Genomic DNA, 14,205 nt, shown 5'->3' with positions numbered 1-14,205 from the left:
GGAGAGCTGACATTTATCAAACTTCTCCTGACAGATGGATAAGAGTACTGTCGTGCAAGACTTTGTTCAGCAGATGAGCAGCAGAATTCTCCCTGGATTTCATTTAGCCTTGCTGGTCTTGTTAAAGCGTCGCCTTTCTCCTCAGCGCGAATAGCCTCGGCATTGCAACCAAGGACCCTGACTCTTAATTTTAGCAGCTGAAGGGGTCCAGATCAATAACCATCAGTGTTTGGTTTTGGGCCGCTGCGTCGGTCAAAGACGGGGATTCGCCCCTCCCTTATCTACTGTTCTTTCTCTCCTGCCTCTGTTTTACCGTATAGAAGTTGTCATGCCATTTTGTCTGTTTTCACTAAAAGCTTGTGAACTATGTCCCAGTTTTGAGATTTGTGTGTTTGTGTTGTGCATGAAGGTGATGGTTCAGAGATACAACAGCTGGTCCCAGGTGTTTCTTTTGAATTTCTACTGTTGTCTGCACATAGTTGAATTGGTTTTGATGTCCAGCTATGTCTGAGGTACCTCACCTTTTTGCTAAACGTTAATCATTCCATTGTATTATACAGTTAATACCCACAAATCATGCAGGTGTCTTTATTAGCAAGAGACCAGGAACAAGGAAAGTCCACAGAATTTCTACCATATTTCAATGAGACATGTGTAACACTTTCAGTTCAGTTCACTTGTTGCATACTGAGTAAAGCAAACAGATATTTTACATTGTGGGAATTTATTGTAGAAGAACTTTCTTTAACGTGTTATCTCACCAAGCATCCTCAGAATCCTCCACCTTTGTTTCCAGAAATGTTTCATAAAAAATGTTCAGCCATCTGAGGTCTTTGCATTAAGCACAATATAGCTTTTTCTTTAAAATGTAATTAGAATTTGTAGCTAATACTAACCAATGTTGTGGGAACATTCCCTGCTACTTCTACAAACTACTTGAGGCACCGAATTCAAATGAGGGATTGTAGAACAATATAAATCTTTTTTTTTTTTTCTTTTTGCAAAAAGCACAACTGCCTGTTGGTAAGGCATCACAAGTTCATGTTTTTAAACCAACAAAGTTCAGCACTAGTGCTTGAATAGAACCTGATAATCAGCACACAGCATGCAGGCCATGTGACACAAGTTAGCAACAACTACAAGTATGTGTTAATTTAGTGTAACTTTAGCTCCAGTTTATCTTAAAGATGCATTTTTGGACAAAGCAGTGAGCCTGTGTTCTTAGTAAAGGCCTGAAGCTTGAAATTTTTCCATATAATTGACATTAAAAGTGAATTAAAAAGTTAACAGTACCTTCTTTTGCTTGAAAACACAATGCAGAAATGGGCCTTGGTCTACCCCAGAAGAATAGTGAAATAATAAATGTGGGAACACAGCGTACCCCTGAATAGGGTGACATAGCACTGAGTAATTTAAAACAGGGAGCTCAGTAATTTGAGAACTTGTACATTTTTAACTGTGTGCTTTGTCACTTAATTGGCCCCTAATTATAATTTTTAGCACTGTACCTCCTTATTTCTTGTTAAAGAATCCCAAATATACATTTAGCCATGACACAGCTGTGTTTGACTGTGTTGTTAGGAAGTTATCTGTTTTTGCAAAAACAAAATAAAATAAGCAAAACTTTGATGGATAATCTTTGGAAAGCAGAATGGTACACAATAATTTTCAGTAAATTTTAAACATAGATTGGCAAATTATCTCCTCAGTAGTCTAGTGCAGAGTGGTACAGAGAGCATACAAACAAACAGCCTTAAAATTCCTTTTTTTTTTTTTTTTTTTTTTTTTTACTTACATGATTACTATTAATTACCTGTGACTGATAAAGCTGCCTTTTATTGTAACAGCCTAAAGCAAACAGTCAGACCCCATTGAAATGTTGTCACTACCATCTAGGTTTTTCATTAATTTCTTTTTGGTGATGACAAAGAGCCTGTTCGCCTCAGAGCTACAAATGTGGATGTAGAACTCAAATTTAATACAGGTGCGCATAAATATTTTTTCTTTCGCACTACATGTCAAGCTTTGATTCTGAGGTACACCTTTAAGGTTGTTGCAACATTCATGTATTATTTGGGCAATATCCAGTCTGTCTTTTGTTAACTGGCTTTTGCAAGGCATGGAAGTTAGTCACTTGCAATGTTAGTAACATAGGAATGTAATCTTCCTCTGCTTTGATCTGTTGAACATTAAAAGCACTTGATATTTGCTTCTAGTGCTGAGCTCCTCTGCACTGTAATTCTGCGGGAGACCGGCCTGTTTGTATAACTCTGTGACTCTGCTTAGAAAGACTTACACAGATCTTTGAGACTCCACAGAGAAATTTTTGTATGTTTTAGATAGAGATTTTGTGATTGAGTGTGGATGCTATTTCTGTTTCGTCGGTTCATGTTCTGGGTGCAGTATTTTCCTCTGTTGTCTGGACAATAAGGTGCAGCTCAGATTCGTCTCCTGCTGTTTGTCCCTGTGTTCTAAGCCTTTTCTGCTCCAGTGCCAATAGATGTGCATGTGTTAAAGATGGCCCCTCTTTTGCAGTGAGCCGGCCTCATCGTGAGGTGCTCTCCTGGGGGCAAAGGTTCACCCCTGCCTCCCCTCCCTCTCCTCGCTGGGGTCATTTGGAGAGGTAATCCACACATGGCTGGATACTCTCACTACAGCTCCAATCAGAAAGATGGGGCTCCAGCATGGTAAAAGGTAGATAGGATTAGCTCATGGTGCATCGTAATGGGCTCATTTTACAACCCTTTTTTATATATATAGATATATATTTTTTATACCAATTAAGCTTAACTGGAGTTGAAGTTGTCTGCACTTTTAAATCAGGACCTGTACCCAGCACACCCAGCTCTTAGATCGCAACATGCACGGCTGGGTGAGCCACTTTAATCCTGCATTTTTTTTTTTTACTTTGGTCAATGTCAGCCAGAGGTCAACCTAGTTATAGAATGATTGCCTCACCATGGCCGCGGCTGTCGTTATTTATTTCACTCCACTCCACAAGCCCGAGAGATTGAGTTGAAGTGTAGAGCCTGTATTTAGACTTTATTTAAGAAGATTGGTGGTGGCCACAGACAGACTGCTCCTGTCAGCCCTGTGTTCACCGATGGCCAGCCGGATCAATACAACACAATTGAGTTTTCCAATCTGTGGTCTTTGGGAAGGCAGCCATAGCACTTACAGGGTGATCGCCTCTGATGAAGTCTTCATCAGGATCTATTGACAGATTCATTTGAGCACCCTCTTCCCACCCTTACTACATGTTTTTTTCACACTGTAAAGTAATAGGACACTAAAACCCTATTTGAAAAGTTTTCTGGCAGCTGACGGATCAAAGCAGCACAGCTACCTCACTGTCTCAAGTTAACGCAGATTTTTTATTCTATTTAATTCTTATGTTTGTATCAGGTTTCATGGGAAAAGGTATTTATTTTTGTGCAGTCGTTGCTAAATTTACTCTTCGTATCACCCTTCACCCTTTAAACCAAAACTGCTCCAAGATTTCAGATTTGACAATAACTAAAATAAAAACACCACATGAAAAAATATTCAATAATGCAGGAAGAAGGAGTTTTGCTTTTGAAAGCGAGGCCTGAAAGTGACCTGGCAGCTGATAAAGGGACTGTGTAAATTTCCAAATTATTTCATATTTGATTTATAAACAAGCCGCAGGGGTATTGGATATCACACGCTAATGCACAGCAGTCACATGTGCACTTTTGGAAATTGGTTGGACACTCTGCTTGGTGCTTTTGATGTCCAAGTTATTTTTTCTTGTCTGGAGTGGAGCTGCTCTTAAGAAAGCCATAATCCTCATGGTATTGCTGTGGCAAGCACTCCTCTGGCCCAACATTTCACAGCGGTGTGCGTGACTCTACTAATTTTTCCCGTTGTTGTTTTACCTGTTTTGTATTTTTGCTGCCCCCTCCTCTTGACCCCCTTTCTCCAGAGAAAGAGAGACACTGCTGAAGTCATGGTGGATTGGACAAAGGTGGGATCCCAGAGTGGAATGCCCAGCAAAACCCCTTTCTCTGTGAACAGGCTACATAGGAGGATCTGCTTACGAACACAAATAATTATGGTTGGCTTGTTTTTGGTTATAACAAAGAAAGATTAGTCACTATTTAGTTAAATTTTTTACAAAATACATCAACAGTTAGTAATGCCTTTGCTGTTTAAAACCTGCAGCCTTTCACTTTTTCTCTATGAGCTGTTCTTGACTCTGGAGTAAGTCGTTTTTAAATTGCAGTTGAAATGACTTCAACCTCTTTACTCCTTTTAGTCAGTCTAAATTCATGCTGTCATCTCAGTGAGGCTGCTAATGTCAGCATACTAACATGCTTAGAAAGATGATGTTAGCATGCTAGTGTTTAGAAGGTATAATGCTTGTTCTCTCCACTTTCTGACAATGAGAATGTAGTCAGCGCTTCATAGGTTTCTGCTCCTTGTTGCCGTAGGTGTCAGTCTTGCTTAGCGCTGGCCTGACTGTAAGATGGATAAATACTCTGACTTGTTTGTATTCCTTTAAACCAATCATAATAGAGCCATTTAGTGACAGAATAGTCACAGGGATTTTTTTTTTTTTGCTGATATACTTGCATACAGGGATGTGGGCATTGTCATTAAAATGACCAAGAAACAAAAAACAAAAAAAGCAGTGCTGCCGGACTGCATGAGCCAAATCCTCTGCTAAACTTGAAATTTTCAGACTCAGGACGAGTCTTTGAACTGCATGCATTTATGCACATAGAGACAGTAGGAACTTCATGAATTAGGTTTAACGTTAATTATTGCGACATGGAGACACAGCAGTTGTAAACTTTCTTCACCTCAGACAGGTGAACTGTCACAGTTTATCAGCTGCAGTGTAATATTTTGTTCCATCACAGCCGTCCTCAGGTTGGGTCCTGAACTTTCAGTTTCATTGGTTAAATCAGAAATAACCTGTGCATTTAGTTTACTTTCAGTCTGTTATTGGGTTATTTTGTTTTATACATCACTTCGTCTATGGACTAGTCTTTCATGAATGACAAATGTTGCATGCTTATTATGGCACTCTGACAGTGTGGGTGGTCTATGCGAATGCACATTAACAAGTGAAAAAAGTAACGTATGTCTGAAAGGGGCTTTAATGACAGAATGCCATCATTTAAACAGATTAATCAACCCAGCAATGTTCCATGTCCGTTGTCTGAAAGTGACTTAAGTGATCTTAACGGGTGTCTGAGGCTGTAGTTTTGAAGTTTACTTGACATAGCCAGACTAGTGTTTTCTTTTTTGCTTCCAGTCTGTGTTGTTAGCAAGATGAACCACATCCTTACTCCAGCTCTGTACCTAACATACATGAGATTATTTTGCTTATGTCTTCATTGAAAATGCTTCATTAATAGATAAAACAGAAAGTAAATGATGTTTTTTTTAAATTTTATTTAAGGCCTTTAATAATTATTAGTAACCAAGGAGACTGATTTCTGATATTTGTAGTAGCTATACATTTGTAGAAAAAAATTAAAATCTTACTGTAAAAATTTAGAATAACAAACTTTAATAAAGAGCTTTGATCATATTTTGCATGTGTTTAGTTAAAAGAGAACTTCAAAGCTAATACTGAAGGATAAATGTTGGCTGTTACTTGTGACATATTACCAGTCAGATATAGCAGTGGGTGGGACTTTGCTCAAAAACACAGAATAGTGACTACTCCAGTGAGAGGAAGCCTCATCAGTGCCAAAGTCGTGCATTTTCAATTAATAGACAAAAATGCAATCAGAAACTGGTTTTAAAAATGTATGCAAATAATCACAAAAATGCTGAATATTTGATCCAGTAGTTGATTTTTTTTTTAAAAGAAAAGAAATAAACAGCAAGAAAGGGAGTTTAGCTTTTTTCCCAAAATGTTGAAGTCTTCCTTTTATTGATTTGTCACATTGACTAATTGGACTTCTCTCCGTCCTCATCTTTGCCCCGCTTCTTTTAACTCCTGCACATTCCTCTCTCTCTCTCTCTCTCTCTCTCTCTCTCTCTCTCTCTCTCTCTCTCTCTCTCTCTCTCTCTCTCTCTCTCTCTCTCTCTCTCTCTCTCTCTCTCGAGATTCCAGCCTCCTGTGACGTTAATTCCGCATTGATCTGGCCCCCGAAGGGCAACAGTGCTGTTTACACAGACCAGCATATAGAGTGCAGGGGAAAAGTACATTAAACCCCACACAGCACTGTTGGCCATGGTGCTCGGGCTTGTTTGTGGTAGCAGCAATGTCAAAGGCTTAAGCCTTCACAGGGGAACCTTGCATGTGTGATTTTTGACTCAAGATGCAGAGCAGAGAAATAGACAAGTAAAATATCCTTCTGTGGTGGCGTTTGATCTAAAAAACATGGGAATCACCACGTTAGATTTACTTCATATCTGATAGGATTTTTACAGCAAGTGTTTTGTTTTTTAAGTGCTTGTTTTAAACATTCTGCTTTCGATCATGACGAAAGGGCTTCAAACGTCATTGTCAAACTGTCCATCTGTATTACAGTATATTACACGTGTCCAAAATTTAAATAGTGTCCTAACTGTAGGTTAAACCTCTTCGTCTGTTGGTACATGAGTCCAGATTAATACTTAGTTACTGTGATTTCATGTAGTTTGTTTGTGTGTCCTCCTGCAGAGCTGTCGGATGTTGAACCCAACGTTTTCTTGAGGCCCTTCCTAGAAGTGGTGCGCTCTGAGGACACCACTGGACCAATCACAGGCCTTGCCCTTACCTCCGTCAACAAGTTCCTTTCCTACGGCCTTATAGGTAAGAACAACTGGCATATCATCTTCATTGTGCGTGTGCATGTAAGAATAAAAGAATTAAAAGCTTATGAATACACAAAATGAAGTTAAATGAGTTGATGTAAAAATCAAATATGGCACTCTCTCTATCCACCAATGGGAATCCTACTCCAGTTCTTGGTTGTGGTTCAGAGTTGGCTGAACTTGCAGACCTGTTTGCGTTCCCTCGGGCTAGATAGCTACTATAGAGCTGTCTTATTATCTCACTGTAGACCTGCATAGCTGTTCAGCTGTCTATACAGTTTGACGACAAATTCCTTCCAAGTGACCTAAGCTATGTCAAGCTGCCCATTATAAAGCTAGAAAAAATCTCTCTAAAAATGAAAAAGTAGAGCCCATATTGCTTCAAGTAACTGGGATGGGAATGTCCATCAACTCTGCCTAATTACATGCAACAAGAAGGTGGAGCCTCAGTGGCACAGGTAGTGTTGTAATTGATGTTTGTCTTTCAGCAAGGTTAAACACAGGCTAACTGACCAAATTTCATTAAAGAGATGGGCTGTGGAAACCACACGTTAAGATCTGAATGACTTTCTTTAAAACTGTGAGATAGGGCTTTGGTGCTCTCTGAGGGCCCTTCTAGTTGCATTCTGACGTCAGGTCACAATTCTGGTAGAATCTAGATGGAAAGAACATCCATAATACCATGTGTTTATAGGACAGTGACCAATGATATCCAGATAACTTACCTAGAAGGATTTCACATTTCCGTAGGAGATTGGTATGGGCAGAAACTGCTCTACTTAATTATGAATCATTTGATATATTGGTAGCATAAAAATCTGTTGTCAAAGACATATCCATGCAAATACAATGTTGTCATACACATATTTACTAACATATTTACCATGAAGAAGCAATGACTCAGTTTAAAACACCTATGATATCATCTTGACACTCTTGAAACTTCAGAGTTTTTTTTTAGGGCGCTACATTGTAGCCGGTGCCGTTGCTCAGCGTCAGGTCAGTCAAAGAACGCCAGGAATTTTCTGTTGTCATAATTCATGCAGAAACTGACTTGTCCTGGCGTACGGTCAGGACTGCCTGTCCCCATTAGCCTCATCACCGAAATATGGCCCACTGTCTGCCAGTTGTTTTGTTCAGTGTGAAATGCGTATGCATCACCAGATGTTAGTTGAACTAGCCGGACTGAGTCAATGTTACAATGCTGTCAAAACAGCTGCAGCCATTTCTAAACAAAATAAGAGCTTAAGAAGGAACACTGCACGTTGTAAAAAGCTACTGGATCCTGCTTTCCGGATTTTTAAATAGTTTATATATTTCTTTTTACTACATTGCAGTGAGCGAAAAAAAAAAGTGACAGGATTCCACGTTTGAACTGAAGTTTTTTAAGACAAATATCCTCAATATATGGAGATTTTTTTCTGAGACAGATGAATACTGAGAATATGTGGATAGTAAATCAAACTGGAGACCAGGAGCAGGGAGTGCTTTTCAGGCTCACACTGAAATGTCTCATACTGCAGGTTAAAATGACTGTCATCTTAGACACACACAGTATCTGTTCAAATATCACCTCACAAATTGCCCTCTTAGTCCTAGAGCCTTTGTCTGTCAATCCAGACCTGACACCAGGTGCCTTAATCCCTACAACCGCCATGGCACCATCACCAGCATCTCATCAGCACTGTTCTAAGAGATTCACAACCGCAGCTTGGTTGCAAGGCAACTGCTCTCCACTTGCAATACGTATGAAAAAATAGGACAGGAGTTTAACAACTTAATTAAACCTGGTACGTCTCAGTTTGAATTTTGTTCCTCAAACAGTGCAAAGTCTCCAGCAGCCAGTTAACACGTTCGCCTCTCCTCTTGTTTCACTCAGCCGTGCATCCAATATTTTTCTAGTAGTGGGGTCTGAGTGGGGCTGTGAGCAGGCGAATGAATGCAAGTTCAAAGAGTATTGAAATTCAATCTGAAGAATGTGTCAGAAGCTCCCAGAGGAGACTAAAGACATATTTTCTCATGAATGTGTAGAGTGAATGTGTTTAAAATTTGAATTTTCAAGGAGAGTTATACTGTACAAAGAAATCTGTAGAAATGCAAAATATTACACAGTTATTTCCTTAAATAGTGCATAATATAAGAAACAGGGCCCATTTTTGGATTATGTTTTTTAAAAACCCTTTTACTGTTAGATTTTGTCTGAAGAGAATATTAAACACATAACATATTTTTGTTTTGCATAAAGGGGAGAGCTGAATTATACTTCATTTTTGTTGTTTGACAACTCGGCATAGTTTTCCCCCCCCTTATACCAAGGTGGGTTTGGTAGGGATTTAGATAGCATAGAGACAGTAGTTAGATATATTGATGGATAGATGCAGTACTGCACAAGCAAAATAAAAAAATCAGGCAGTAAATGAAACAGATAAGGAGCAAAAGAGATTTCAAACCTTTACCAAAATTAGGACCGTAAGCTGCAACCCATCCCCAGCTTAAAATCTATGACTTGAAAATATACTATTTAGTAATTGTTCTGTAATGTCTTGTACATTACTAGTAGTGCCAGTTAATTAAATATGTAACGGCCATCCAAACCACCTGAGGAAATACATAATCCTTTGGACGCGTAAAACTGATCATTTCTTTCAAATAACTGAGCAAATTCGAGTGGATAACTGCATAGTAGCACAAGCAACACTGGTCTTGTCAGGTACTGCCACCTCCTGGCTGGAAAGAAATAAAAACATCTAGCAATCTTTGATAAACACTTTATGTGGCTTGTGTCTCATATAGATGCAGATTTTCTGACAGTTTGCTTGTGATACAATATTTTTAAAAATCAGTGTTTTATCCATCTGCAGAAAATACATGTTAACTGTGTTTCTGTTTGTTGCTTTGTTTTGTTCCTACTTCGACGATGCCCGTTACCATTTTGTCTTGCAAGCGTGTGAATACTCAGTGCCTTTTTATGTTGGCATATATAACCATCATGCCTCTCGAAATCTGAAGTAAGAAATTAACTTTTGACAAGCAGATGTGTTCCTCTTTATCCTGGGTGTTGTGTAGAATGTGAATGTGATCCTCTGATGTGTCACCCTGAACATTTTCCCTCTTTTCCCACTAATGTGTCCCCTACACACACACACACACACACACACACACACACACACACACACACACTTCTTTTAGAGACATAATTCCCTTCATCTGTGGCCTAAGGTCTACTGGCACTGAGAGAGCACTAAACTAAGCCTTGTTGCTGATAGATTTCCAGAACTCTGCTCTATCCTTTCTCTTGCCACTGCTCATCTCCCCTTCTTTGACCCTCCTTTGTTCTCTCATGGTTTCTCCTGCTCAGCACAGTCAGCAAAGTCCCATACTGCGCTGCTAGCAGCCGCATGGTCGCCAGACCACATAGGGCTCAGAGCAAGGCTCAGCTGAGGCTTAAACTGCAGCCACTGCCAGATGAGATGATCTTAGAGTACAACTGTAGCCTGCCTCTCACTTAAAGCTTGAATAAAGTGTCATCTGTTAATAAATTGGCTGTCATGATAAAAGAACAAATAATTAGCATGAGCCTAGAGAAAAAAGACCATGAAGTACAAGATGAAAACACTAATTTTAGGGAGAATAGACATAATAAAATTGAATAAAATGCTTTTAAAACTTTATACATATGAAGTACTAAATATATAGCATATCCCTTTCATGTACAATAAAAATACATACAAAAATGTAGTGGGATCATAATCCAGAAATTCTTTATATAAACCTGCTGAGGTAAAACCAGACCTTAGGTGGTTAAACATGCACATGGCATTACAAAGAGAGTTTATACATTTGAAGGATGTTGGAAAATTCAGGACTGGTGCATCCACCCTGTCTACCCAGAGCATTTCTCTTCAACTTCAACCTGACTGGATTTTTTGGAAGAAAACCACCCAGCCATAGAAACATACAGAAGCATACTTTAATCAATTTTATTAGGTGTTATGCATTTTCTGTATTCTCAGTTTTGATTGCATTTTTGTGCTTTTGCAAAAAAAGCACTGAATGTGTCCTGGACTTAAAATTTGTCTCACAATCTGAAGAAAACTAAATCCCCAAAAAGACTTTATGCATTCCATGCATTTATCACTGTGCACACAGACTGCAGCAAAATCTGCGGGCCGAGCAGCCAGGCCTGAAAGGTGATCTTGTGCTATTCAGATGATGAACAGGTGAACAAACTCATTTATTTCCCTGGTCATGAAAAAAAGCAGCACTCCCTTGTTTGGTTTCTAAAGATGCATCGGCCCTTATGTAGAGTGCCGCTTGAGAGCTTTTTGTGTGTCGCTCACTTAAAAACCAGCCCCTTTTGCCCTCACGCTCGCTCTCACTCACGCCACGTCTTTGATTTTTGATATACTTAAACTGCTTTATGCGGCAGCTGGTTCAACCCCCTGTTGACTTTGCCCACATACCCTCAGGCACACACAAACACACACACACACACATACTAAGCCTCTCCTTTCCTCAGTGTTATTTTAACAATGCCCCCCAGCCCCTCCTTTGGACATCACTTGTGTAGACTGTGTGCCAAGAGAAGGATTAGTGCTTTATATCACTTCTGACATTCTGCTGGATCCCCATGTCTCCAGTTTCTGCATCTGGATGTTGGATGTTTTCAGCACAACCTCCATGCTTGTTGTCACCTTTGCCTCTGGAGGGATGTTGGGATTGCTCTGTCTGAACGGCCTCAGCCACACACAAAAAAACAGTTCTCAGCCCTTAAAAAGCTCTTGACTGAATTACTGTATGCACTCCAGTTTTCACCATAGCTGCCAGTTATTAATTGAACTCAAAACGTGTGTTTTTCCTTATCTCTAGCTTAATTAATCTAATGTCCTCTTGTAATCATATATAAGAACACAGAGGTACAGTATCACTTTAAAACCTGAGCCACCTATCTTTTCCATATGTCAGTCTCTTAATGCTGACGGGCTGTTTTGTGGCTGTACCTCCTTTTCTCTTGTCTCTCCCACCATCCATCCGCTCCCCTTTCCCCCTCTGCTTATTAGTTAATGAATTGCTGTTCCTGAGGGCGATGGGAAAGGAAAACAGGCTGGCTCCAGGCAGATAGCTGGCCAGCCGCTCGGGTTTCAAAAACATCGACTCCTGTTGCTCTGACAGCCAATTTGTCCCAGCCTGCCTCCAACAAAGGGTCACATCTGGTCATTAGATCCCAGAATTTGAAGAACAGTCGGGATGGACCGTACTAGATTTGTCTAGTTTTTGTTTATTCATCGAGCTGCTGGAGATGTGTTCTTGGTTGCTGAGTTTACTAACAGTCATTGCTGCCACTTGTTACATATTATGTCACAATCAGCCTGTATTTATATTAAGACTGGAATGGTAACAGATTCAGATTTCTGTTTCTTTTTGACTCTTAGAGTGTGTTTCCTTTGCATGCAGCACATAGTTGTACAATGCTATGCTTTGACAGTGGATGATAGAATTGAGTAGCCAACCAATATTTGGTGTCCTCTTTTGGTCTAAAATATTCCAGACCACTGGAAGTAAAAAGAGAGGCTCCAGATCATCCCCAGCACCCTGATGTGCACCTCAAGTCTTCTCTGAAAGGATGTAGTAGACATGGCAGCTGCAGATAATAACAGGGATTTTCCAAATGTAAATAAAGATTAGAGTATAATATTCCCAGTAGGCAAGCAGATTTCATCCAATTCTAATCAATAGTTTGGCATGTTAACCCTCTGGACTCAAAAGAAGCCCTTTCGAACCTTTTCGACAAAGATTTGTCATTCAGAAAAATAGAATTTACATCAAATTTGACTGTACTATTGAGGGACTTTTAAAGTCTTTGGGATATATCTTGCATACATTTTTATTAACAGTTAAAAAAAAGTTCATTATGATCATGTCTTTACAAATTCCATAATTATTTATTATGGAAACTTATTAATAAAAAATTAGTGACTATCACTAATATGTCAACTAAATAGCCGTCCAAATTTAGTAACAACCACCTTCTAATTAACTAAGCAATAATAAAATGAGCTTATTCAAAAAATTGTTTTTATTGTATTCTTTTAATTTAATTGAGATAATCACAAAAGATAATTCATTTTTGGCAATATATCAAATTCTATATGGAAAATAACAAATTGTATCTGTGTCCAAGAAATCACTTTTAACAAAGTTACCCGTTACAAAAACACCTCTCAAGGAAGTGTGTTTATTCCAGATCACATGACCTGCTCCACATGATGTCATTTCCTCCTGAAGAAAAGACTGGCCAGACTCTAAGGCTTTCTGAGTTATTTAATATAAAGTAGTGTGTGAGTCAAGTGTGGATTTATGGCATGTCAACGAGTTTACTACATTATTTTATAAATAACTTTCAAATTCAATTTTACTCAGTCGTATATATAATACTTTGAAGATTCTTTCTCTTAAAAAATACCATGTGGTGATTGGTTATAGGCGGCCATGTTGATTGAAGGCCTGGAAACAGCAAGAATGTCAACTATCATGTCTCACTTTGCTACAGGGCCTGCACAAAGCCCCCTGGTCATAGAATACAACACCAGATTTGGAATGCTGCAGCTAATAATTTCTTTTGTCACTTTTGCTTTGAAATATTGATAAAATTACTTATTAAGTACCGAATGATTCATTACGTACCAAAAAGTTTTTAACAATTTTTTTGTGGACTGATTTATTGACCAAAGTCATTTTCACGTAAAAAAGACTGGGAGAAAACATTTAAAAGACCTTTTGATTTAATGTAGTCCAGTTGTACCAGCACGTTACCACCACGACAAACTCATTTATTTTTAGGTTTTTAAACTTTTAAAGACCCGTTTCTGTCGCACGGAGTGTAACTTTGTTTTGTGCGCAGTGTATTTGTTGCCACATTGTGGCAGCTGAGGCTTAAAATTCCCCCAGAATAAACACATTTGCCAAATTTTATGCCATATCAATTAACACTGCCAAAATTATGAAAATAAAAACATGTAAAGAAAAAAATGGCCACACGAGGATTAAGAACATTGTATGTTTGTCTTCTATCTACAGATGCTAACCATGAAGCAGCAGCAGAGGCCATTGAAAACATGGCAGATGCAGTCACACACGCTAGATTTGTCGGAACAGATCCTGCAAGTGATGAAGTGGTCCTGATGAAAATTTTACAGGTACATGTTTATTGATGGTAGCTGCAGTTGTCTTGTTTGACCTGATAGAGCTAACATATGAGGTTCATGTTCCACCCACTCATAAGTGCATAAAATAAACATTACTGCTGATAATGTCTTTATCTTCAACAATGTCGGTGTATTACATATTCAATTTATCACCTAGCACTAGCTATGAGAATCTGACTATTTGTACGTTTTGTCAGTATTTTATATCGTTTAAGTAGTA

The 14,205-nt window shown here is 38.9% G+C and overlaps 1 protein-coding gene across 4 annotated transcripts in view; it reads left to right on the top strand.

Annotated features, from left to right (window-relative positions):
* Positions 1-14,205, top strand: part of gbf1 (golgi brefeldin A resistant guanine nucleotide exchange factor 1) — an 89,744-nt gene that overhangs the window by 33,520 nt on the left and 42,019 nt on the right. For all 4 annotated transcript variants that reach the window (XM_022194324.2, XM_022194327.2, XM_022194326.2 and 1 more), the window contains exons 4-5: positions 6,647-6,778; positions 13,858-13,976. In XM_022194324.2, the coding sequence (XP_022050016.1) occupies positions 6,647-6,778; positions 13,858-13,976 (251 nt within the window). The remainder of the gene's footprint in view (positions 1-6,646; positions 6,779-13,857; positions 13,977-14,205) is intronic.

This window comes from Acanthochromis polyacanthus, chromosome 15 (assembly GCF_021347895.1).
Source record: "Acanthochromis polyacanthus isolate Apoly-LR-REF ecotype Palm Island chromosome 15, KAUST_Apoly_ChrSc, whole genome shotgun sequence".
Classification (NCBI taxonomy): domain Eukaryota; kingdom Metazoa; phylum Chordata; class Actinopteri; family Pomacentridae; genus Acanthochromis; species Acanthochromis polyacanthus.
The sequence above is the reverse complement of the archived record's forward strand: the minus strand, read 5'-3'. Positions and strand labels throughout refer to the sequence as shown.